This window comes from Apteryx mantelli, chromosome 3, assembly GCF_036417845.1.
Source record: "Apteryx mantelli isolate bAptMan1 chromosome 3, bAptMan1.hap1, whole genome shotgun sequence".
In the NCBI taxonomy this organism is placed as follows: Eukaryota; Metazoa; Chordata; class Aves; order Apterygiformes; family Apterygidae; genus Apteryx; species Apteryx mantelli.
Genome location: NC_089980.1, coordinates 46,369,717 through 46,396,098, shown reverse-complemented (window position 1 = coordinate 46,396,098; position 26,382 = coordinate 46,369,717). Strand labels below are relative to the sequence as shown.

At 37.1% G+C, this 26,382-nt stretch overlaps 1 protein-coding gene across 2 annotated transcripts; it reads right to left on the bottom strand.

Annotated features, from left to right (window-relative positions):
- Positions 1–430: 430 nt before the first annotated feature.
- EIF2AK2 (eukaryotic translation initiation factor 2 alpha kinase 2) lies at positions 431–24,780 on the bottom strand. Of its 2 annotated transcripts, none has more exons than XM_067293278.1 (16): positions 24,655–24,780; positions 23,267–23,383; positions 20,060–20,174; positions 18,681–18,868; positions 16,232–16,358; positions 14,478–14,560; positions 13,450–13,534; positions 12,931–12,965; positions 12,634–12,762; positions 10,796–10,915; positions 9,389–9,496; positions 7,521–7,713; positions 5,065–5,190; positions 4,374–4,472; positions 2,254–2,316; positions 431–2,158 (listed from the first exon to the last, which is right to left on the bottom strand). In XM_067293278.1, exons 2-16 carry the CDS (start codon positions 23,368–23,370, stop codon positions 2,039–2,041), a joined length of 1,695 nt encoding a protein of 564 aa, XP_067149379.1. In that variant the 5' UTR covers positions 23,371–23,383; positions 24,655–24,780; the 3' UTR covers positions 431–2,038. The 2 variants fall into 2 exon arrangements, with proteins under 2 accessions (XP_067149379.1, XP_067149378.1); XM_067293277.1 differs by lacking the exon at positions 24,655–24,780 and adding an exon at positions 24,338–24,362.
- Between the last annotated feature and the right edge of the window lie 1,602 nt (positions 24,781–26,382).

Genomic DNA, 26,382 nt, shown 5'->3' with positions numbered 1-26,382 from the left:
GTGGTATTTTGTAGAATCTTGGGATATGCTAAATAAATATATCAATAGATTTTTTTGTTGTTGTTGCTGTTCTTATAGAACAGCAACGGCTACTGTAAACACCCACTAATAAAAGGTACTGAAGTATGCAAATCACTACAGAATAAATCTGTCACAGTGATGGGCCAAGTTCAACATTATTTAGCAGTAAAAAGTAATGCTATTTTATGGGCATTCTGCCCATGAACTGTAAAAGATATTCAGCTGAATTTGACACATACCAGTTTTCATAGTATAAGAGTAGTTTTGAGGGGGTGGAAAGGGAGAGGGAAGTCTAACAAGTGGTGTTTTATCTGTATCACAGTATTGTTTCTCCCTGACCTTTAGGTGCAAAGAAATATGAAGTAGTCCAAAATAGTGGTGTATGTATTTGTGAAGAAAAAAACATTCATTACAAGGAAAAGAAAACTTTACTTGTTACAGAAAGATGTGACAAAAGAACATCAGGTGCTTATTTAGTGACAAACACTTGCAGAAGATCAGCAGTAGATTTCCTTAAGAGTATAAAAATGATTATGCATTCATATCTATTATTCCTTTTAAGTGAACACCCACTTTTTTTAATTTCAAAAAATCATACAGTATTTTAAGCTTTACACATAGTTACTATTTTCCTGTTTAGAAATCTCTGCTCATTTGCCTTTTATGAAATTAGGTGGGCTCCACAGCTATGAATTTTTTGAAAAGATACAGCTCAGACAAGTATCTGAAGGGCTAATTTGTCTCTCTTTTCTCCCTGCTCCCTACCCCTCCCAAATTCTTCCTATTCAGCCAGATCAGAACTCTGTAAGTTACAGAAGCCTGTAACTTACAGAGTAACAGGCAAACTGCATTGTTATCTCTTGTGGGAATGAGGAGAAGAGCCATCATGGGTGTTCAGAACACTTTAGAACATGTTAGACATGCTTTGGTATTACAATAAGGATAAAAACTAGTAGTACATATATTTAAGGTGCTCTCTTGAGAAAGGATTTTAAATGATTACTACTGAGAAAACTCTAGGAAGAGTTTCTATATTTTAGAGCACACTAGGTGTTCCTTTCAGAAAAAATAAATAAAAAAACCCCCTCAGTATTCAGAAGTTCAGAACAGATCTTCTTTTAAACTAGATTTCCTAGAAACTGGATGTTCAACAACTAAGTTCTCAAGGAACACTTCACAGAATCACAGAATGGTTGAGGTTGGAAGCGACCTGTAGAGATCATAGAGTCCAGCCCCCCCTGCCCAAGCAGTGTCACCTAGAGCACGTTGCTCAGAAAAGTAAGTTGGACGCTTGCTTTAAAAGCATAAATATCTTTAAATTCCAGAACACTGAAGGTGCTAGGTGTTGGACAGTTGGTCAGAGAGAAGAAAGTTCAGTCCTTAAAGAACCTTAATTAATTAAAAAATAACCCACACCCATTTCTAGCTTTTTTTTTTTTTTTAAAACAAAATTAGTCTTTCCTTGCAGTTCAGCACATTACCTCCTGTGGTCTTAAGGGGAGCATTCTGGTAGTTGTAATAACATCACCATGAACGAATAAAAATATTTTGATTTGCATGCCATAAGACAGCACTTACTTCCACAGAAAGCAATAGGTGACCTCAACTCATAATGGATGCAGCACATGTTAAGAGCATGCATACAGGCAGTTGTCACAGATCAGTTAGCACTACATCAGCCTGATCTTCTAGGAGCCAAGGACTAGATTCCTTTACATATTAAACAACATAGTTCAGCTCATCCACAACCTGTGGCTCCAGATTAAAAAATAACAATAATAAAATCACACACAGATGTTTGCAGAAGTGCATTGGGGGGAATGTCCTGATTTGCAGCTGATGGGAGTGAATGGTGATGTGACTATTTCAGTCAATAAGCTCCTCAACCTATGATAAATGGCAGGAAGACTAAACACCAAGGAGAAGACTTAAGTCTTGCTGTTGTTTCTGATATAATATTTCATCAGTTTCAAAAGACATGGATCTAAGCAAGTCTGAAAGTCTTTTAAAATGGCATTCAGTGAGTATGAGCTTTATGTGTATTGTCTTTATCAACAGACTTAAGAAATTGAAGTATTTGAGATGCAGAAGGTCGTCTTTGGTGGTCTCTTGAAAGCATCTTTTTGATCATGGGTGCCTGCAGAAAAAAATTAAAGAAAAAGAAATCAATATAGATTACTGTTTATGAGTAAATAAAGAAATCAGCTGAAGTAATTGGTTAAAATACTATACCTCTGTTGCAAATTTCTGAGTGAAGCTCTCTCGAAAGTTACCTTCTTTAACATCTTTCCATACCTGAAAGTCATATAACACTTTCACTATGTTTTCACTGATTGTATTTTGCATCCCAGATTCTGACCCACATAATTTACTGAAGTAGTTAGGAAAATATAAATTATGAAAAAGGTAGGACTTCAAAAAGAAAGTACTTGTAAAAAGTCTGAAGTTTTACATTTGGTTGTACTTTGTTTTATGTTCTTGTCATGAACTATTGTCCCTTTTTAAATGGAAAGGCTTCATAAACTACAATGATGTGCTCATTCTGGCAAAACTCTCCATTTCATAACCATTATCTTTCTGTCCCTAATTTAAAAGTAGTGTTTTTTATATCACCTTATCACATAGAAAAGTGATGGGAGAAAACTAAATTTCCTAATCTGATAACATTTGGATGTTGTTATTTGCAAGCCAAGTAGCTGTGCTTCCTCCCTTTTATCTTGTTCTGTATCACACACACTTTATTTCAGTGTCACTGCAGACAGCGCTAGGTAGAGCTCAAAGCAACTAACATACTTAGTATTTACAATTACATGCTTTCAGAAACTGTTTCTGGGTAACAACTATTTTTCCCTACACAATGAGGCTTTCTGGGTAAACAAAGATGTCCACATCACCCACTTTGCTGTTAACTACTGTAATGGGTGTCTGAAGAAAAAGAATCGTGTTCTTGGACACTTAGCTATGTGGCCGGAATCATTAGCTAGATTTTTGGATGCTACTGGCCTGGCTTAGCAAGCCCATATAATCAGTGTCCAGTAAAACAACACCTCCCATGAACTTCAAGCTTTTTTCCTCTTCTTTACCAATACCTTTAGACTTTTGATCCTACCTGCTGATGACCATTAAATGAGCCAGTTACTCAGCTCATATTGCCAACTTTGCTTTTGCATGATGGTCTTTCAGCAGGGCTTGCCAACAACAGATTCTATTATGCTCTGAGTGAAATTATTATTTTAAGCTGATGGAGCAGCTGAAGAGCATCCTAGGACTTTCCATCCACATGACTTCCCCATTTCCGTACAGCCACAGGACTTCCATGCTTTGTTTTAAGGAAGCTAGACTAAAAAATTGATCTTGCTCTTTTAACTTTAAACACTATGGGACTAGGGACACATCTGCATAGTAAGCTGTGAGGAGGAACAAGATGTCTTAGAAAATACTACAAGGTAGCCAAACAGAGCAAAGTTGAATCTGAAAGTCAAACAACCACTTTGGTATGGTTTTCCTCACGCTGGCAAAGGGCCAAGCTGATGTGGTTAAAGAGCTTCTAGGTCCACCGCATCTTGTGTATTATGTAAGATACGCGTATGTTACAAAATAATATCCTTAGACAAAACACTCAGCATCCTTGTCCCCATCCTACAAATACACAGGCTTGCGCATACAAGCTGTTACACTACTGATGTGCAAACTACCAAAAAAAGACAAAAAACAGTTTTTTGAAAGGTATCTTTTAAGTACTAATGATTTCTTTTTGAAGTATCATTTTTTCAATTAAACGAAACAAAGCCTCATACTCCAAATCACTTTTGTTTTCATTTTGGAAAACTGCAAGTGTTCTGGCTTGCTGGAAATTTTGTTCTTGCTTCACTCTGCAGTAAAGAGGAGAGCATGGCAGAAACTAATGTCTCCTCTGTCTTTCTTAAGGATTTGTTTTCTAAAAATAGCAAAATAATCCTTTTCAATGCTCTGATCAAATAAAAAGATTTATCAGAAACTTGAGATTTTTTTTTTAAACAGATGATAGTATTTTTTAGCTGTTTGAATAGCTTTCCCATAGATATAAGTACATGGCTAAGCACACTTAAGACTTAATCTGTTTGTATGTCAATAGAAGATAAGTAAAATAAAAACGGTATTTCTTTACCAGAGTTGCTGCATTTTAACTGAAGTGTTATAGACTTACAGGCCTTATAGAAATGAATCACAGGGGGAAGTGTAAATAAACAGAGGCAGTACTCTAGATAAAGAGTTTCCTTCTGGCATTTAAGCAGCATGAGAGACCAGCAGCAAGGCAAAGCAATGACTTAATGTGAGGTTTTGTCTTTTTTTTTAATTTAAAGATTACTTACCTTATGTTTCTCATGACAACTGGCCAATGCCGAAAGAATTTCAAACCAAATTAATCCCAGTGCATAAATATCTACTTCCTTTCCATATCTGTCTCCAAACTACAAAGATTCCAATAAGAAAAACATAGCCATAAATGCATAAGAATGCATTTCAATTTATTTCCATCAAATCCAGCTTGATAGCACTTTCAACGTTTTGAAATCAGTAGAAAATTTCACCTAAATGCTACAGGATTGGAACTACTACTTGATCTTCAAATTAGTCCTTAATCCTTTCTGCCAAAGGCCTGTTAAATAATTACTGTTGTGTCACATTGAATACACTGGAATTAACACTTCTACAGACCTATAGTGATAAGACAATGTCTCTCTGGTACAAATAAGAAATAAAATACAGGGACGCAAATGCCACAATTATCAGAAGTCCTGAATTACTTAAATTCAATTTGAAATTCATGGGGGGCATCCTATTTTTGCGAGAGCATTATTTATGCATCAGCTTCAAACCTTGTAATTTACACCAACTAAACTGGCAGACTGCTTTCTCCAGAATGAGGTTATGCTGGTCTACAATCACACCAGGGAACTTTAGGCAACTTTGTTTAGTACTGATGTTAGGGCTGAGCCCAACCAATACTGAGTTTATAATGCAAGTCTAATAACAGACACCCTAATATAGCAGGACAATTACCTGTTCTGGTGCCATGTATGATTTTGTTCCTCGGTTTTCAGTCAGAGGGTTGTATGCCTCGGAAGTCACAAGCCCAAAGTCACCTATTTTTATTTTATCTTCACTTGATATGAATATATTCTGAGGCTATATGGGGGGGAGGAGGAAAAAAAGTAAATTGTCAAATGGCTAAGATTTATTGTCAACCATAAGCACCACAGAAGTGCTTCTCATAAAATTTGGTAATTTTTCCACAGAAATTAGTACTAAGAAACAAATGGGGGGGGAGGGGGAACAGAGGAACATTCAATTAACTTATTTTTTAAACACACAAACCAATTTTAAAATAGCACACACCATAGTAACCATAACATTTTTCACTAGCTCAGGTCATGCTTTAACTCTCTTCAGATAGATACATTTTGCATAGAACATTTCACTTTCAAAAGTGCTTTATAATCTTAGATCCTGGTCCTGGGATTTGACACACTTGGGCAGAGCCTTTAGGCTCACATGGAGTTCCACTCAAATCAATAGTTTCACCTAGGTTTCACAGCAGTATTATCCATATTAAATCAGTTGCAAAGCTGGGGCTTACTATAGGCATCTCACTATCACTTTTAAGTATTAAGGTTTCTTTGAACTTCCCATTTTAAATTTTGATAAAGTTACATGCAACTAAAAATAGAATCATATACATTTTGCTGCAGTTTTCCAAACCATCTGTCATTCCAAAGAAGGTAAAGAAAATAAATTTCTGAATGTTATTAAAACAAAAAAAAGAAAAACACACTATCTTTTACTCAGAGAAGCTCCAGTGGCCCCCAAGGCCAAGAAATATTTAAGGTTTTATGGGAAGAGATCATTGTGTCAAGAATGCCCAACCTAATTCTGTTCAAGTTTGACCAAGTCCACACACTTAACACAGTACCTACAGTGCTTCAAGGCAATGCTATTTGAAGACTCCATTCATACCAGCCACAAACAGACATTCACCTCAGAGCTTGAACCTATCCTGCAGCTGGGATTCTGGGACATGGAGCTCTCAACTGGCAAAGCATCTGAGTGGACAGCAGATTGAAGTGGGGAGAAAGAAGTTTCTAAATTCATATGCAGACAGACAAGTTAGCAATAGAACTTGAAAGTAGCTTACGGCCAGATTCTGCAGATGAGAGACTGGGGCAACAGATTCATAGGAAGAGGGAAAAGTAGGAGTTTGAGCTGAGATGAAAATAAAGCAGGACTGAAAGAGCAAGGATATATGAAGCCAGAAGAGTAGGAAGAGCCAAGAAGTAATGTGTGGGGAGAGAAGACATTTATTAGGCCTCTTCTTCCCAGCCATCTGGGGAGAACAGATGAATGAGTATTTGTAGTTGACTCCAATATTGTGGTGTAAGCCACACAGAAAAGTTCAGGATGACATGCATGTCTGTAAGACAAGATTCTACGAGTGTGCAATGAACATGGCCTGGAACCACGCAGTGAATGCAAAACGCAGAAGATTCCACCGCTGGCTCAAGAATTCCACAAAACTCAGGTTGCTGGAGGGATAGTCTTGAGGGGAGGGAACAGGCATCAAGGCAAGCAGCACTGTAGCATCTCTAAGTTCTAATAATGTTCTTCAGGTATCCAAAATTATCCATTATATGAGGAGGACAACATGCTAGATCAACATTTAGTGCGACTCGCTACAGCTATTTTTAGTTCTTACAAACACCACCATACTAATGAGTTGCTCAAGAAGTGAGTAATGTTAATTCTGTAAAAAATATGGCATGTAAATGTGTAATTAAAAATTGTATCAGTGCCTGTGCAGCGACTGATTTAAAACTCTATAAGCAACATTAGAACCAGCATTAGAAACCTTGAAAAGGCTTGCAATTTTGTCCTTTAAAAATATTTTATTTCAATATAAAGGTTATAAGATTATGCACTTCCTCTGGAGACTCAGAAATTCTATCCAAAAAGGTAGCATACACATATTTATATGTGTACAGGATACAACAACAACAACTAGAGTATGTAGTTATAAAACGCAGCATGTATTAAAATAGACTATCCCAAGACAAGAGCAAACTTCCCAGTCTCAACCTTTTGCCACCTTTCTTTTTATAAGATTGGTAAGCAGGTTGATTGACAGCCACTGTTATCGTAAGAAAAATGTTTTATATAATTTTATTACTGAAGTAAGTTTCTATTTCTTTTTCCAATAGGCAGTCTCATGTCCCAGTAACAATAGGTTTGTTAATGGATGATTGATTTTTTGAACTACTGTATTCTGAGATCCTTTAGTTCACCTTCTGATTTTAGAATTAAATCTGGTTGCTGAAAAAAAAAAAATACTGGTCATATCAGAAGAGGCACACTACTAAGGCACATCATAGAATAAGCAAAGACTAAAACAATTTAACATTTCCTGAATTTCCAGTGAGTACTACTTACATTTTTCCACTTAAAAAATGACCTGTTCTACTTACCTTGAGGTCTCGATGAATTAACCCTTTAGAATGAATATATGCTACTCCTTTCACTATTTGTAAAAATTTGTGTTGTGCCATCTCCTGATAGTTTCGTTTTTCTCGATTATTTTCAATCCAGTTTTCCAATGTCCCTTGTTCACATAATTCCATTTGGATAAAAAGACATTTATGTTTAGAAGGTGGCCTCTGCCTGCAAAAGCAAATTATATAGCCATATTAAAATTAGCAAAATACAATTCCTCCCAAGCCACTGCATCAATGATTCTCCGGCTCCTTTTTTTTTTTTTTTCCCCCCCCTAATTGTTATCATTTGGGGAGTTTCCCAGAACAGGGTGTGCAAGTCCCTTGATTTTAACAAGATGTCATATCAATTTGCACTAGATCTAAATAAGTAAAACTGCAGACCATAGCATCCCTGCTCAGTTCCTACTTACCCTTGGAAGATTTTTAACTTCTTGCCTGCCTCCATATTTGCACTGAAAATTTTCTGAGTGCCCAGATTCTGCTCCCCTCATATCTAAAGGCATGCCCCACAGAGCAAGAAACAGCACAGTCCCTGGCTCCCACCTGGCCCTCTAGGAACCACTGCAATTTTCTATTCTGCTCAACAAACACAGCATTATGTTTCCTCTACTCCCTCAAATATCATTTGATCACATTCCTTTAACCTTTGTCCCTCGGAGAAGGGAGTGCGACAACCATCTTTTACATAAGTCTGTGAGTTAGAGCAACAACTGTGAAAACTGGAAACCTGCATTAAATATATTCACCAATCTGACAGCCTCATGCTTTCCAGAAGGGTTCCCTCACCATCAGACCCTAGAATAGGCTGAGGGCAGAGATGGAGAGGGGCAGGACAGCAGAGCAATGAGGAGGTACCACTTTTCCTATTTGCATTGTGTGATCTCAGTGCCTTGGAATAAGGCATTCTGAGGTATGGAAAGAACAAATATTAAGTGGCTTATTACTCTGTAGCCCTGAGGTCAAGGCAGTAAGTGGAATTCCAGGTTGGGACCTCAGCTTTGAAGATTTTTTTCTATTTTTTATCCAATAACTGTTTAATATAAAATGCCTAAGTGATATCGAGACTCTGCCATATTAACTGTTCTTCTTTGACAATGACTCCCCCCCATTTTATTCCTCTTTTTCTGAGCACACTGAACAGATATTAAGCCTAATTTTTAAGCCATTAATATTTTATGGTTCTAGATAAGTGTGATAACCTACTTGAAAGTATTAATCCACTGCTAGTGACAAAGACATACAGTAGAAACTTAGGTAATATCCTAATTTACCAGTAAACTTCTCACCATGGTCTTGCCAGAAGTCTTTTGAAAGACTACCTCTAATTGAAAGAACGTTTCATTCTGTATTTCTGTTCTCAACAGCTCTGTATTCACAAATAATATTGTATCAGACATCAGGGTTAAAATGCTAATTTGGAGAAATAATTAAATTTATGAGAGCTGCTGGATGACCAGTACTTTTAAAAATCAGAAAACTTCCCAATTAAGGATTTGGCAGCCAACTGCTAGAAATTTTTTTTTTTTAATTTCTGCTGTTAATTCTAACCCCAAATTTTCAGTTCTGCATTCTTATGCTCCTACATATATTCAGTAAGTTCTTTATATTAAGAGAGGAGAGAGATAAAGTTGCATAATACAGAGTGTTCACCAAGAGAAGGAGATACACGTACTGAGCCTTTTCTTCTAACAGTAAGTATGTGTACGCCTTTCTGTTTGTATAAAGATTTATAATGAATCATCAGCCTTCATTTTTACAACACAAACTTCATTATGGCAAACAAGCTTGTGATTGCAATCTGGGAGCTGCTGTTTCATACTGCAGAGTTGCCTTGTAATTACCTTGAGTCTGGATAAGTTACATAGTACTTTCCTTTCCAACTACAGTAATATCGCACAATATTTTCATGATCAAGTCCTGCAAGTTCTCTCACTTCACGCATTACATTCCTACACAGAAGAAAAAAAAAAAAAAACTCAAACAAATGACATTTCCCTAAGAAAATTAAATTCTAAATTCAATAAAAGACATGCTATCATGGAGTGGTTGTAATCTACAGATAGTTTTACATTAATTTTGAAAAAAAAAATTTTTAATAAATTAAAATTTGTAATTGGAAACTGTGTTTTTCTTATCATCTGCTCAGTTATCCCAAGTGCTGAAGTGTTTTAACCTTATGAGAAATGAAAGTCCCACTCAAAAGAGCCAAAAGTAAAAGCAGTTCCAATGCATAATTACACTGAGTAGCAAAACACAATGTAGCAAACACTCACGCATTTCTTTTCAGTTTTGTGAAGTTTGTTTACAAACCCAGAAGTCAGTGTAGATACTCATGAAAACCTATTACTAAATTTGCCCTACACTGGCTGCCATAATATTGCCTAGTAAAGTAATGTCAAACCCATCAACAGACCAGCAGCCTGTATTTGAAGCATCAGTAGAATAGTTTTTAGTATAGTTCTCAGGACTGTAATACAAATTAAAATAATGTATAATTGTGAAGGACACACAAATTTGAAGAAGGGCAGTTACACAATACAAGGGACAATTTTTTCCAAATTTAAGGTAAGTATTATGATTTTAAAGGAACAACTTGAAATTTGCTGAACAGATTAAAAGAAATTCTAGTTTTTTAGCTGCTGATAAAATACACTACTAGATACTAGTTATAGAAAAATACTGTAAATAATTTAAGATAATGATTCTGTGTTGGGATTTATAAAGGACAAGTAACATTGTGTCCAAAGAATGACAACACAGGTTATATATGAAGTATGTTCCAATTACATACACAAAAATTTATTACTTTCATTTTTGTTCATTTTCTGTATTTATAGTCATGTTATATGTTACCGGTAAGGACATTTTCAGACAATGCAACCTGCCAAAGTAACACTGCTACTTTCAAAGTTTCAGCAAAGTAAATCAGCAAGTTTTCTTCAAGCATATAATAACCATAACTACTAAAAACTCTGTAAAATTTTGTTCATGGAATGTAAAACTTAATAAATCATTTTTGTACAGCTGCACCTAAAATTATTCCACAGCATATAAAAATTAGCAGAGTTGCATGCTATTTTCAGCTTCACTTAGAAATAAAGAAAACAGAGTTTAACCAGAAAAATGGTCAATTAATAGTGGAAATTGCTTACATACTATAAGAACTATTAAAGAGACAAAATAATTAAACTATTAAAAACTGACGTCCTAAAATAAATAAATAACACAAGTAGATATACAGTACTTACTTTGTGAGGTGGACTCGTTTGACTGCATAGGTTTTCCCATCAATCCTTGCTGTTGCTTTGAAAACATTCCCAAAACCACCTTCACCAATAGGCACTATATTTTTAAAATCCGTAAGAAATCTTAAAAAAAAAAAAAAAGTAACTTAAGTGTCTTTAACATTAAACTTAGAAGATACAAGAATGATTTTGTAAAGTACAATACATCTGCTGAAATACTGTTCTACAAGGATCACTCACCTATTTAGGTCTAAGTCTAAGTCCTGAAGAATAAAATAAAATAAAATAAACAAAAAAAAACAAGGGAAAATGATCCTATAATCCACAGTTACAGCTCTCACCTGAAATCTGAAAGAATGAGTTCCAACTAGTAGTTCTAGTAAATATTTCATAATTTATACAAAGAGAAACTGAGATAGGCACTCAGATGTAATACTATCACCTATGGATAAGAAACATCCAGATTCTAGGCTTAAGTCTAGTTCTATGCCAGGCAAAATAGCAATGAGATCACCCACATATCTTAGTTGTGGTTGCATAAAAGTGCATCAGTATGAAAATGTTACTGAGAATTTAGTCCAAAACATCTTTAACAGTAACTTTGAAAGGACTTTTAAAACTTTCAACTTGAGGAATGTCCTTTCCGCTAACATGACAATTCTCAAGTTGTTTCTCAGTCTATTCAAACTCATGTATCAAGAGGAACGTGCTTCTATTCATGCTACCCATCAACATTTTCACCAAACAGGATCTCAAAACTTACTTACCCTTCAATTTTCAATTTTAGGCATTTGCAAATGAAGCTTCATGACAGTTTTAGTTTTTTCATATGGCAACAAGAATAAAGCCACTTCATTCATTACTCTGCATTGCTTCAAAAAACGAAGAAACTATTCCTTTATTTGGGTACTCATAAGAATGTTCTAACCTGTCTCTTGAACATACAAAATACAGACCCATGTTTAAAGTCGTATTAAGCTCCTACAGAAATATACTGCTTGTGACACACATACTTGCACTTGCTTAAAATATTCTTCAACATTTAAGGCCAAAGAGTTCATAGCTCCTGCTTCACTACATGCTCTTCAGGCAACCTCAGAGTGATCCATTTAAACGGGCTTTCATAAAATTCTCCGTATTAAAGTTATTTAGAACAGTAGAATCGATCAGCAAGATAATGCAACATTTAACTGTTGTATTTATCAAAAAAGGATACCAGATTCACACTGGCCCCTTTCTTTTCATTTTTTGTTATAATCCAGATAAAGGTTTTCAGACTTGCCATCAAACTGATCACAAGCTATTTTGTGCTTTAGTACAGATTTATTGGGAGATTTCTGGATGGTAGAACTTTTCCCATCCTTCCATGTGTGAAACAAAAATGTTCTTTCTCCAATATTTCAGATAGTAGATATTTGATTATAAAAAAGCTTGCTATGTCACAAAGGCAATTTGAGGAATCAGGAAGGACGGTGATGGAAGGCTGCCACAAGCCAATGCATCCAGGAAGTTTCCTATTACAAGGGTTACAGATGGCACTTCACTATGTCAGTAGAACATTTTACCTGTTATATTTCGATATATGTACCTGCCTTGACAGACTGTATTGTAATTACTTTCATACCTTCACACAAATGACTTCTGGTTGTAAGCATCAAATATCACTGCATATCAGTTGCTAGAGTATGTTTAAAAAAAACAAAACACCCAAGTATCAATTTTCTTTGAAAGTTACTTTTACAGCAGTATTTTCCCACATTCTATTTCAAATAAACAAACAGAAATCTAGACCACCACATACCGTAACTGCCAAACAAATCTTATCAAAAATTCTTTCTTACCTTTTATCCACAGAGCATGCATTTTTACCCTCCTCACTTTCACTTGTGTCCAAATCTGACAAACTTTCATCTGAATCTGACATACTTTCTTCCTCGTTTCTTGCCTTATCAAATTTAGGTGCCAGTTTTCTTTAACAAGGATAAAAGCAAAATTTATAATGAACTGTTTCTATAGTATGTGACAAGAGAAAAGAAACATACTTGCTATTAGCAATATTTCTATGTTAAGTACAGAAAACACTAAAGAGGTTTGCAAGATCATTTATGGAAAATAGCTATCTAGAAATAAACACATACCTTTTGGGCTTCAGAGCGGAACTTTGAGCATTTCTCTACACAAAAAAGAGAAACAAACACAACTAAGATATATTGAATATTTTCACTATAAAAAATTAGTTTAAAATGTGCCTGAAACTGTATCTAGCAATTGTCTATAAATATGAACATACCTTATACAAAGTAATAAGACTGATGTTGTATCTTAGTTTAATTTTTTCACATATTCTATGTATGACATCATCATTCTTTCCAAATCATTCTATTTGCATAGAAAATACAAGGTTAGTTCTGTCCTCTTTCTTGGGAGTACAAGCCCATTTGGTTAACAGTACATAAACTGGGTCTACCGTAAATAAATAAACAACTAATGGTTCACAGCAATAAGGTGCAGAATATTCAGGGGAAAAAAATCCACATATGTTTTCTAGCAATAACTTTAGCGCATAGAGGAGCAAACTGATGCTACACTTTGACCAGAAGCTTGCTCTATTCAGGGTCTAAAATATAATTATGAGTAAGACCACTTTTATACTATACCTGAAAAGGTAAAGGCTTTTCACTTGTTACCATGTTTTTTATTTTTTCTACAACGCTTGCACTTGAGTCTTCAAAAGAAATACCACTATCATGGAAAAATAATAGACTGGTTTTAGGTGTAAGTAACACATTCCTAAATAAAAATTACAATGCTTGCTACTATGAAAAAAGAAGCATTAAACAGGGTACAATTTTTAAGAAGTAAAACATAAAAAAGCATTAATAATCATGATTGATTTAAGCTACAAAACTTTATTCCGAACAGCTAATAAAACAGCAATATTTTACAATAAAATCCTCTATTTGTATAAAAACTAAAAAGGATGATATCCTTCAATTAACAAGGTTAAGTACAGAGGTTCATTTCAATGCAGTACAGCCACCTCTGGCATTTTATGTATCAGCTTGCTTTACAACGGCACAAGGAAGATAAAAGAAATAGTAGTAGCACCACTGTCAAATTAACTGTTAGGCACAAAAGGTCTTATCTATGGTTCCCAAACCACAAATGAAACATTAGGCACATTCATTTTCCCTCGGTAAGCAAGTTTTCCCTTCAGTGGGAATGAAGATTTATGAAGAATGAAAGGGAAAAAAAAATACAGAAGAAATCAGAATGTAGAGCACAGAAAAGTACTGAAATTGAATTATACCAAGTTCACAAGAGTGCCACAATAGGAAAACGAGTGTTAGAAATGGAATGAAATAACGCTACTGAATGGAGTAGCATTATTTCATTATTTTGTTTATGTCCCAATAGAAGTGTTTCTGAAAGAATTATTTGTGCCAAGCTATAAATATATCAGAAAGCTCTAACACTATTATAAGCTAAATTGTAAGGACTCGGGTCAAATAGACTTGCACAATTATAATGAATTTTCTTCTGAAGTCAAAGAATTACAAACTCGAACATCCTTACACTGCAATAAAGAAACTATGAGCGATTTTATTTAGAACTAGATCACATGATCATCTAAAATTAGTAAATACATTTTGTTAATATCACACTATCAGTGAATCCAACTTACTCTGAGGCAGACAGATTTGACATTCCAAAGGAATTACTAGATTTGCTAGCTGTGGAACTGATGTTAGATGTTTCCCTTCCCCCCTGAAAAAAAAAAAAAAAAAACTAAACTAAAAATGCTTAACAAAATCACTTAGAAAATCCCTAGTGCAAAAGGTGCCATTCTAAAAGGGAGGAGGGAAGATTATGAGGTTCTAAGTGGAAGTTGTTACCAGCTGAAGCAATGCATAGGAGAAGCATCTGCCCAACTTCCACCCATAGTAGTGAAAAACAAGGCCCTTTCACAGGCAGCATTTTTCCACTCGCATCCAGCTTATACTGACATCTGCAGAAGCAGAATCTGAGATCTATTAAGAATTAAGACAATAGAGGGTTACCAAAAGCAAATGTTTCCATTGTTAGTGGAACATGCACTTGTCCATGTGAAAAACGAGACATACGTAGGTTTTGGTATATGTAATCAGGACAACAGCAAATCTAACTATAAGTCTGTTAAAAATATATATATATTAAATGCCTTCAGTGCGATAACCCTTAAAATCTGTATTGCTAACTCAGGGCCTAATTAATCCTAAATGCTTAGTAGAATCCCCTCCTTCTTTCCCCCCATGTCATAAGAACTTAAATGTAACATTAAAAGCAAACCCTACAATTGTAACAGACCTTAACCTGATGAAAAGTCAACAAATTTAGAGTTTATGTTTCAGTAAAAAACAACAAACAGAAACCTTTCTTCTCCCTTCTTTTTGGGGCTCAGGAATACACTGGGCCTTTACTGCTTTTTGCTGATTACATACATTTAGTTACATTTTGATTGTCAAACAGACACCACTGAGAATGAATAAACTTAGCATAAAAATTAAAAACAAGTAAACAAGAAACTACCACTCTGCATTTAGAATAATTAAGACAGAGCTTCTGCTTGAGGTAGTAAGTTTCAGACTATAATAAAAATCCTTCAGCTCACAATACATTACAATATTAAGGAAGGATTCTAGAGTTATAATAGACCATTCTAATTAAGTGGGTAACTTAAAAATGAAAAAATCCACAGAAAGCTGTCAAGTATTTAAAATGGAAAAGATTTCTTTCCTTACCTGCCTTACTGCCTTCCTCCACTACAAAACTTCAAATTACATGCCATATAAGTTAGTTCATATGTACTATTCTGTGTATTTCAGAAGTGGTTTGGGATTTTAGAATTCTGATACTTTTGTGCATGTATGGAAATAATGATGGCTGTCATGAAGACAACAACTCTGCTCTCTAGCAGATGGTGTTAGAGATTGCTTCAATAGGATCTTTCCTTGTAACCCTAAAAAGACAGTTCTTTTGATTCTCACTCCTGATTCTGCCTTTCTCATACTTCACAGAAGATTTTAGACCCAGTGGAAGGCAATAAGAGATTTACATTCATAGCAGTCAGCTTGACAGCACTTCGAAGAGACAATCAGTAGAGAGAATACAGAAATTTTTAATATACCTGCATCTTTGTATTATAACATATCAGACCATGTTCTGAAACACACAGTTAGAGATAGCAGTTATGAGGTTTTTTAACCCAGCAACCGGACATAAAAACACAACAAGTTTCACCAACAGAATGCTGTAGCCCAACAAACCCTCCAAAATCTGGACCGTTTCTTTCCTAAAAGTAATCCATGGAATATGTTTTTAAGCCAAATAAGGAAATCTGTTTCAAAGATTAAGGATACAAAAATTAAACTTCTCTCTTAGGCTAAATGTAGTACATACTATTAGATCTCCTTGCTCATTTAACTTCTCATATGCTTGTTTTGCAGCAGCTTGTTGAGCAGCAGCTTCAGAAATTCCAGTGCCCTTTCCATAAACATGACCACTAACTGTACAAGTAACCAAAAACCTGTAAAATATAACAGAGAATAAAGTCTCCTTACACCCTGTAATGACAAGCTTTAATTAAAAAACAGTACAGTCAACCAACATTATAGAAAGGAAGCCTAAAATATACATCTTCAAGAAAATATTTTCAATATTCATTTAATATAATTAGTAATGGTAGATACCTAATTTGGCATGCTTTCAGAATAATGTATTTAACATTTTTTGAGGGTTGAACTCCTCAAAGCCTCATCTGGTAGGCACCCACAACCACAGACTCTCTGCAAATTTTGAACTGAAATGTAAAGTGCCATTATATGCAATGTAATCCAGTGCTTTTTAGTTTAAAATTTTAATAGTTTTGCCTACAGGATTCTGTTATTTTTAAAAAACCCTCCTCTCAGAGCAAGCTGATTAAGGTGTAGCTTAAAGAATGATATGTTTCTGGTGAATTTTCAGTATGTGAAGGTCAGTATCAAGAAATCTTGATAAAATAAAGAGAATTAAGGTTTTTATTATGGCTGTTATTTAATATGTTTTGTAAATAACTTTATTAACCAAGCTGATCCTTAAAGGGACACAAGTACCAATTAAGAAGCATTTGATAAAGTGCTTCTTCCCTAGAATGAATTCCTGAACATTTATTATTCAAGAATACTACTAAGGCATGGTCATTTTCACAGGGACGAAAAAAAAAAACACAGAACGATGGCATTAATATATGGCTCTGATTCTCAAAATTCATATAAAAATGTATTAACTTCATATATTGCAGGACATAATCACAGTGGAAATAAATGACTGAACAACTAGTTCCCTGACAAGAGACCCAAAACATGCTTGTTTGGCCCACATGATGTGTGTAGGGATTAGAGACCCTATTAGTATCTTTTATTCCCTGCAATATATTTATCTCCAACTTCCTCGACGTTAAAACCGTGACTGGATTTAAGTATGGTAGAGTAGTCCACTACAGTAGCTGATTTGAAGCAGACTTCAAAAACTGGCAGCAGTTCAATCACTTCACTCCTCAGTTCCTTCAGGACTTGATATATACCGTATGAGCCCTACTCAGAATCTATATTGATACCTCGCTCTCTACCCAGCTGTATCCTTAGAGAACAACGGAATTAAAACAGTAGTTCTACTGCCTCGTTAGGAAAGCCATGTACATGAACAGCATGAAAATAAAAGTGTTTCTTGCCTCATAGGAAAAAGGGTGTCTGAATTAAACCCAAGGGCAAAAAGCAAGAGAAAATGGGACGTTTTCAAAGAGGTTCACTCTACTTTCCACCACAGCATGATCCTAGGACATTAAGGAGTTTGCCAGCAGCTATTGTCAAGAGAGCTAATATATATATATTCTTTATCACTCCTCAGAATTACATGCTGAGAGGTCCACAAAGGTGCCAGAGCAGCAACCAAGATAATCGAAAATTTAAAGCTGAAGGCTGGCCTACTTAAGCAGCAGGAAATTATTCTGACACATAAAGTTAAAAAAACAAACAAAAAAAACCCACCAATCTTTTCTTGAGGAAGTGACTCTCTGTTTTGCCTCACTGAAGCACTGGCTGAAGGAAGCCAGACTCTGCTGTCATTTTAACTTAAAAAATCATTGTAAGTGGTGTATTTTCTTCTGGCTGAGGTTTCAAAAGCAGAGACTAGAACATACTCTTTTATTTTCTTTGAGATCAGATCCAAGAAGTAGTTACCCCTAATACAAACCCCTCTATTTCTTTGACAGGTATTGTTTGTGCTTCAACCTATTCCTTCAATGTTCTCCCATCTATCAAAAAAATTCCCCAAAACATAACTATTCCCAGCATTCTTTACACACTGTAAGAGAAACACGTAGCAAAAAAAGAATATCCGGCACAGGACCAGAAGTCAATCTAGTCTGATATCCTGGGACAGTGACCCACTGTGGATGCTTCGGGGGGAGGGAGCAAGAGGAGCAGAGAGACAGACAGAGAGAGAGAACTGGGCAAACATATAACAGTACTTCTCTGTATATAGTCATCTCCAGCAATCTCAACTTAAAGACATCCTGAGTCAGAATTGCTTTCTCCACCTCCTGTTTCTGCCCTGGCTGATTTTTCTTCCATGACTCCACTAATAGCATGTAATAGCTTTCTGAACTGATCAGAACTTTAGTCTCTCCTCATATGTCTCGTGCTCCAAATCCCTAAACACCTTAGTGGTCCTCCACTGGATTCTTTCCAGCCTATCTCCAAATCTTGACCGTACTTCCAAAAGACTCAGATGACACTATTCATGGTAACTAACAGTATTATCAGCAAACACAGAGGAGACGTAAAAGCAAATATCTCTAAGTACATCTTACTTGGGAATGTGGTCATCTCCAGCATATGCTTTTGTATTATAACCAACTACTTGCATTTTCTGTTGTGAAAATATATTCAGCCAGTTGACATAGTTGAATGCAGGTAGCACTTCTGCTGTTGGCATACGTAATAAGGTTACTGGAGATGTCATTAATTCTTGATTTTGCACATTTGAAGATCTACTTTGCTACAAAACAGGCAAAATAGGTAACTTAAAAACTTAAGATTAATAAATGGTTTAAGAAGAACAGTGTATGAGAGAACTAGTATAGTTGCAAGGTTTGTGAGCATTTCAAAATATTTTTAAATATTCCAAATGTGCATTAATAGAGTCTTTTAAGGCAGAAGACAGCTACCCCAACCTAAAACTATTACATTTTGAATTTCCAAAGAAACTTAAGCCAAATTTTCCAAATACTGGACCAATGTATTTTACAACCCATCACCATGTCTCACACCCTCTTTTAAGAAAAGGCAAGGAATGAGCAGTGAGATATCTCACAAACAAGTGAATTCTGTCTCTTGAATTTGCTCCCAGCCTGATTCAGAACCAAGAAGAGGGGTGGCAGCAGGAAGCTGCTGATGCTGCTATGAGCAAAGGCTGCAAATGCTCAGGTGCATATATGAGAGGACAAACAGGGCTCCTTTCACAGCTGTCTCCCAATTTGCCACCATTAATAATACATTAGCAAACATGCAGCAATTGTTTTTAAATAATGATGGTGTCATGGTAAAAAGCAAATGGTAACAGACAAGAAAAGATTTCAGTTAAAAGGTACTAGGAAGCATTCAGAGTCAGAAAGAAAAATAAAGAATGGTTACTACAAAACACATGGCAAAAAATTAAGGGAACAAAATTCAAACCTAAAATCAATCCTTTATCAAGGATAAAAAGCACAGAATCAGCTATATCATCAGGAATATAATGACAAGGAAACAAAGATGAACAGAGTATTAGGTGAGATTATGCAATTTTATGAGCAAAGCGGCAACAGACATACTGAATAACGTCCTACAAATGTTTTGAAGACATTGTATTACATCATCAAACAACTGTCAAGACACAAAAAACCCCCCCCACAACACCGTACACTCTGGACACACCAAGGCAGCTTAAGAAAGGCAAATTAATTTCCTCCTCTTCCTAGACATAAGAGGAGGAAATACTCTTAATACTACACACAATCTATTAGTAGAATGACAAGGAAAATACTTCAGTGGAAAAAAGTAGAAAAGCACTGAATAACAAAGAGCAAAGACAATTTAAATTAAATAATCAGAACCTCTTCCAAATTAAAAAAAAACAATATTTTATTCTTTCTACTTTTAGCAATTCACCTTCAACCTTTACTAATAAAAAATCCTAGAGTTTACTCACCTTTTTTCCTATCATTTCCCATGATATTTTTGCTGCTGCTGCTCTTGCTTCTTTCTTAGTTTTACCAGTGCCTGTACCATATTCTTCATCATCTATTTTAACCACAACTGTAAATCTGCAATGAAGAAAACTTTGTTACATTTTGTCCTATACAATTTTGTTTGGATTCAACTTTCTTTTTTTTTAAAAAAAATCTGCAAAATACTATAGATTAACCATGGAGGTATTTGAGCATTCATGTACTTTGATATATCCAACTCCTGATTATCATAATTATTTAGAAGAAATAGTTTTAAAAAATTATGCTTCCTCCCTAATCACAAATCCATATTCTTTGTTGGTTCTAACAATATTTCTAAATGCTGAACTGATTTTAAAAGTGAAATCACTAAGGAGTGCATCAAGTCACCATTATTAAAGGCAGGCCTGTGAAGTCCTAACACCAGGATGTTTCTCAGCACTGCAAAGCTATATGGAGGGAAAGGATTAGCTAGCTTAGGTTTCATGGATACAGAAGTGCCATTATACACACCTTTGATATACTGCTACATACAATATTTAGTAGGTGCAAAAAATGTGTTTGATGCTTCATGTGACAAAAATTTAAAGGCAGTCCCTTTCTACCAGTTCTCAAAAAAAGAATAAAAGACATATATGAGATATTCAGGATGGAATTATATAGTCACTTCAACTTCAGCATAACCCTCTGCTACCACTTAAAAAAAAAAAACATAAAAAAAACACACACACACCCCCACACACCACCACTTCTCCACCTCAGCCACTGATCCTCTCCATCTCCCTTGCACAACTGTTCATGTACTGCTGTTCATGCAGCTACACAGTGAGCCAGACCAGGAAACTGGTCCAACTCAAAAGTGACCTAATAAAGAAGGCTGATTTTCAGCCAAATCAATAGAGGAGAGGAGGATGACCAATTTCTGCTTTTGGCAACAGCACAGACTTCCATGGAATTGAAGTGATTGTGCCACTGTGGCCTCAGGATATGACTGCACTTCAGATTGCAGCACAGCATAAAGCTATTCAAGCTAACAGTAAACGAGATAGATTACACACAAAGCAGCAGTCTAGGTAGAACAGCATGAGTCTCTCTGTGGGAGAATTTGTCTCATGAAGAGTGGAATGATTTCAGGAATTGACTTATTTTCATTATCCCTACTTTATTCTCTAATGAAACTGCGCTCTCCAGCTTCACTCTCCTTTAATGAAACGTTAGGGTGAAAAAAGGAACATGATGCAGAATAGTGCTTGCAGTCATCACATAAGCGAGCCTTTATGAGAGCTCTTAAGGATGGAAAGAGTGGGACAAGGCACACCACACTGTGCCACATACTCTACATATGAAAAAGAGCATAAAAAAAGCTTAAAAGAAAGATCATTCTTCCAGAAAGGGCTTGTTAGCCAACCTATACATAAGTGCTGAATACTATGCACATTCTACAACTTCGCATCCAAAATTCACCATTTTATTCAAGTGTTCTGAGGAAATCTGTAGTCCGAGTCTCAATGACCATGAGCTAATTATCTGACTTGAGGACTATTCATCCCTTAGATTTAAATCTGAGGGAGTGTTACACGAGTTGGTCCCAAAAGCAGTACAGCCACATTTACCCACCATGGACCCCAAGTTCATAAGCCCTGCCCAGACTCGACATGGCTGGCCTGGCTGTCCACATGCTATGTACCCAGGCCAGGAAAGCTGGCGGTGCAGTGCAAAGTCATTGGAGCAGCTCAAGACAGAGCCAGCCTGTGCTCTCAAGCTTCTTAGGCTGTGTTCAGCACCATCCCTGCCAGACATCATAGCAGCAGCTGCTACAGCACCAAAGCCAGGGAAGGATGGGAGGAGCTGGCAGCAGGTATCTCTGCGTCATGTCCCAGACAGCTCCAGGAGGGCTTGTGAGGTGGGACACAGCACAGAAGGGTTAGGGAGCCAGCTTGGATCAGCAATGGCCAAGCCGCCCCGCTAGTAGTCAGAGCACTGAGGCACCACAGGGACACCCAAGGGGGTCTACAGCACTGACTCATTGTAGCCAGGCACTGCACACCATACTCCTCAGAATAGCCAAGTTATCCAGGATTTTCCTAGATACCACTATCCCACTGCACATGACCTACAAATAGAAGACAGTTGGCTAAATTGTGGTTGTGAATGTAGTGGAACACACAGAAAATGAAAAAATGCAATAAATGAGATAAATGGGTAAGTCTGAAACATGTTTAAGTTCTATTAGTCCCAGCCATCACCTTTGAGTCACCTATGAACATGCAGCTGTGCGACTATAGCAGTGGCAATTACTGTGATAAGGGTTACTTTCTTGAATTACATGAGCTGTATGGAAAAAGTAAGATAACTGATCAAAATCTGAGATACAGCTAATGCATACTAATTTACTCTGGGGTTATGCTTAGGTCTAATAATAGCTCAGCATGGACAGTGCTAGCTGGCAATGTGGAAGACTGTAGTTTAAAAGAAACATCCTGATTATCAGCATGAGGTTTGTCTTCATGCAAACTAGCAAACAAACAGAAAGAAACATATCATAGATCTTGGGTATCTATGACCTCTGGCAAGGCGAAAACAGCAAAAAAAACCCTATTGATGTTAAAAATAATACATATTCCATCACCTGTAACTATCTTTAAAAATAAAAGCAAAGCAGTTTAACAAAAAAGACCCTTCTCTTGTAACAGACGTTCAAAAATTAACTACACTTAACATACCCAACCCTTATGCAAATGCTTAGGAATTAACAGAAATAAAAAATAATTCCTGTAAACACCCTTGTAAAACTAAATAATAAACAAAGCGCTTAATTTAGCATTCATCATAAACTGAAATACTTGCCATAATCCCCGACCTCCTGAGATTCTCCATGACATATACGTAACATACTTACAATATAGCTACCAGTAAAATGTGCATTGCTGTTGCCCTTGGTAAACAGCCATTAACTCTGAAATAAGTTTTCTCCTTAAATTCACATGACCCTCCCCCAACAATCTGTATGTAAGGCTAAAATGTAAGATTTTACACAAGTTTCAATCAGCTCTCCTACCGCACATACACTTTCAGAAAATTAGCTTTTACTTTTCACAGGTCCTAAAAAGACACTGATTGCAAGCTTTAGCTGCTTTGTACATTGAATTAAGATTCCCAGAGTTCATTGACATGCATTCTGAACTTACACAGGATCATGAGAAGGGCCAGTCATCTGGACATCACTATAAAGCAATGTAAAATTATTCTTTTGACAATAATTGTTGATCTTGGCCATGCAGTCTCGTTCCATTTTGGCACAATCTCTGAGAGAAAAAAAGGTTCTGTAAAGCAATATGCAAGGACATGACTACGTCTCCATGCACAGTGAAGAGACAGCCCTTAATTCTGACAGACAAGTATTGTGACATAAAATATAAAACTGGTACCACTAGGATTAAGTTCACGGTAGCTTTCTAACCCAAGCAGTTGATTTGCAACTGTTTTTCAAGACCTATTGTTTTTAACTAGAACAACACATTTCAAAAGTGAAATGGGGATTTTAGTGATTAGGAAAGATGTGGCAAGAAAAAGCTGATCACTGACTGAATCAGGAGGAAAAAAAAATCAGTAAAGCTTCGCCTGACAGAATTAAAATGAGTTCTTTCAGAGTGGGGCAGAGAGGCATTTTAACATATCCTTTCAAAATGTGATGATTGTCAGGCCCCAGTGACACATACAGAAAATAAATCCATGGCAACGATAACAACTCAAATAGATAAGCAGAAGAAAAAATAAAGAACTACACTAAAAAGCAAAAAGTAAATCAATTTAACAGCAGGATTTTTTAAACGGAAACTTGGGGAGAGAGGGAGGGAAGAAGCAGCTAACAACGTGAAAATACCAGCAATTGCAGCAAGGAAGAGCATTTCCAAACTTTTGACTGCCTACAATTAATTTGCCTGCTGAACTATTCCATTGAAAATTTCCTCTGGATTACAGAAGTGCACGTACAGTTTGGCCACTTTGAGCTGATCTTTTTCTAACGGGCAACTTGTAACGGCACCCAGAAAGGATACTTCTGTTTCCCAACACATGCCCGGTTAGGATTACCATTCCAATGCACAGTAAAAGGAAGAGTACCCAACAGAGTACCCAATGGGCTATAATCCCACGCACTCCCCAGGGGCCTGGAAACTCCCGTGTATTTTCAGGCTCTCTGAGCACTGGAAACCCCGATTCAAATCCCTCCACAGGCCACGACGACTCTCTGAGCTCACCCCCGGGCGCCTCGTCCCCCGCGGCCCTTGCCACCTCCAAGCCCAGTGGCGAGCAGTCCCTCTTCCCCGCTGCAGCCCCCGCTCCCGGGAGGAACGGCAGCAGCTGGCTCGGCTCCGGGAGGTAGCGACGGGGCTTCTCCCCCAAACGCAAGGGCCGCTCGGCTGTGCCTGAAGCCCAGCACCCCGAGCCCGCCCGGCAGCCCCGGCGCAAGCAGGGCGCCTCGCTCGGGCGCCGCCTTACAGCCGGGTGAAGAGAGCCTCCCCCGCGGGACATGTCAGACCCCGCCTGCCCTCCAAGCGCCTCTTCCCACGGCTACCTCCGTGCCCCGGCACACGCTGGAAGAACCCCCGAGGAGCGACCCGCCACGCCGAGCCGAGCCGAGCCACGACGCAGGCTCCGCACGTCAGCGGCCGCTCCAGTTTCGTTTACCGGAGCGCCGCCGGCTCTCGGCCGGAACCGAAACCGAAACGGGGGGGGGGGGGCGCCGACAGCGCCGGATGCGGATGCGGCGGCCCGGCAAAAGCTGCCCGCACCACGGCAGGCAGGAACAGCTGTATTTCGCCCGCGGGGGGTTGTTGCAAAGCTCCGCCAAACCCGGGCTTGGCGGCCAAGGACGAAATGGGAGTAGAAGTCCCCGCGGGCCTCGCCCGCACAAAACCAGCTCTTCTGCTCCTGCAGGTGTGGGGAAATTTACTCTTTATGCCGCACATAACCCTGGCTTTGCTACTTTGCCACATGTTTGTTCGACACCACTTAATTTTCTAGAAATTATTACTAGGGTTAGTAAGTCAAACAAGTTGCTTCTCAAAGATGTTTGTCACATTACTAGTATTACTGAAGCACTATCTTTTTCCTGCCTAGCTGTTACTGTTTTGTATTCCAAGTGATACAAGACAGTTACAGTAACCACATACCATACAGCTCCATTTCTGGACATGGAGGTTAGTGATGCATAGATACACCCAGATACACCCAGTTAAGTTTTCATACCACTTTCCCCTTTCTCTCTGCTAAATACAAATGGTAATACAAGGGACTAGCCTGTCAGTACTCTCATATATACCTTACCAAGAGTGACAATGCTAATGTTACAGCAAAGGTACAGCTCCAAATATTCTTGCTGTTCATTTCCTAATCTTTTTCAATACCTTCATAGTCTTAACTTCAGCAACTTCCCAAAGAAGTGTATTGCCAATGGGCGTTATGGCACATTTAAAAAAAATATTTCCTTTTATACGTTGAGTTGAAATAACTTTTAGTTAGTTTGAGAGAAGTAAGAGAAGCTCACTATCACATTACTTTATTGCATCCCATTGCATCTCATTTTATTGAAGTCTCTCTCCATACATTTTTCCTCAGCCCTTAATTGCCTTTACTATCTTTCTCTGAAACCTTTCCAGTTCTGCATCTGTGGGAGCTTAATGACATGATCAGTGAGCACAAAATATTCCAAATGAAGTTTCACCATTGATTTTTAAAAAAAAATCCATCATCCTCTCTACATGGTGCTTCATCATTCCTTCTGTGCTGATAAGCTTTTTGCTTTTCAGAGATCATACCAAGGTGCCCATATTGAACTTAGAAAACTTACAAATCAATTGTATAACTTAAACATTTTGCCTTCCAGCCTGCACTGTTTGCATTTCTCAGAGCTGAATGGTGTTAATCAGTCCAACCAGCCTTCTCAGATCTCTTTGAAGTTCCTCACAGTCATCTGCTTTGGTCTCAACCAACAAATAACTTTCTCCAATATGAGAGGTACTTCTCATCTCTTATTGTTTAACCCTTGTTTAAACCTAAAACATGTTAAGGGTATCGCTGAACATTAAGACACGTTACAGTTAATCTCTTACTGAGATAAAAAAACATCAGCCACCAAATTAATATATTCTTCAAAAAATAATAAAAAGATCTCAGAGATCATTTTCCAGAGGCTATATTTAAACTATGGAGCAGGCACGCTCCACTGTGTGCACTATATTTCTACTCCTGATCATCCAGATGCATAACCTATTAGACTGTGCTTTCATTCCCTGCACCCCTC

Bases quoted from the DNA above. Each gene is read 5' to 3' on its own strand.
- EIF2AK2 (XM_067293278.1), bottom strand. From the start codon at position 23,370: ATGGAACGAGACTGCATGGCCAAGATCAACAATTATTGTCAAAAGAAT. The intron at 13,535-14,477 runs GTAAGTTGGATT...TTTCCATGATAG, and splicing joins TCAAATCTGTCTGCCTCAGA to TGGTATTTCTTTTGAAGACT. The intron at 2,159-2,253 runs GTATAGTATTTT...TTTTTTCTGCAG, and splicing joins CTCAGAAATTTGCAACAGAG to GCACCCATGATCAAAAAGAT.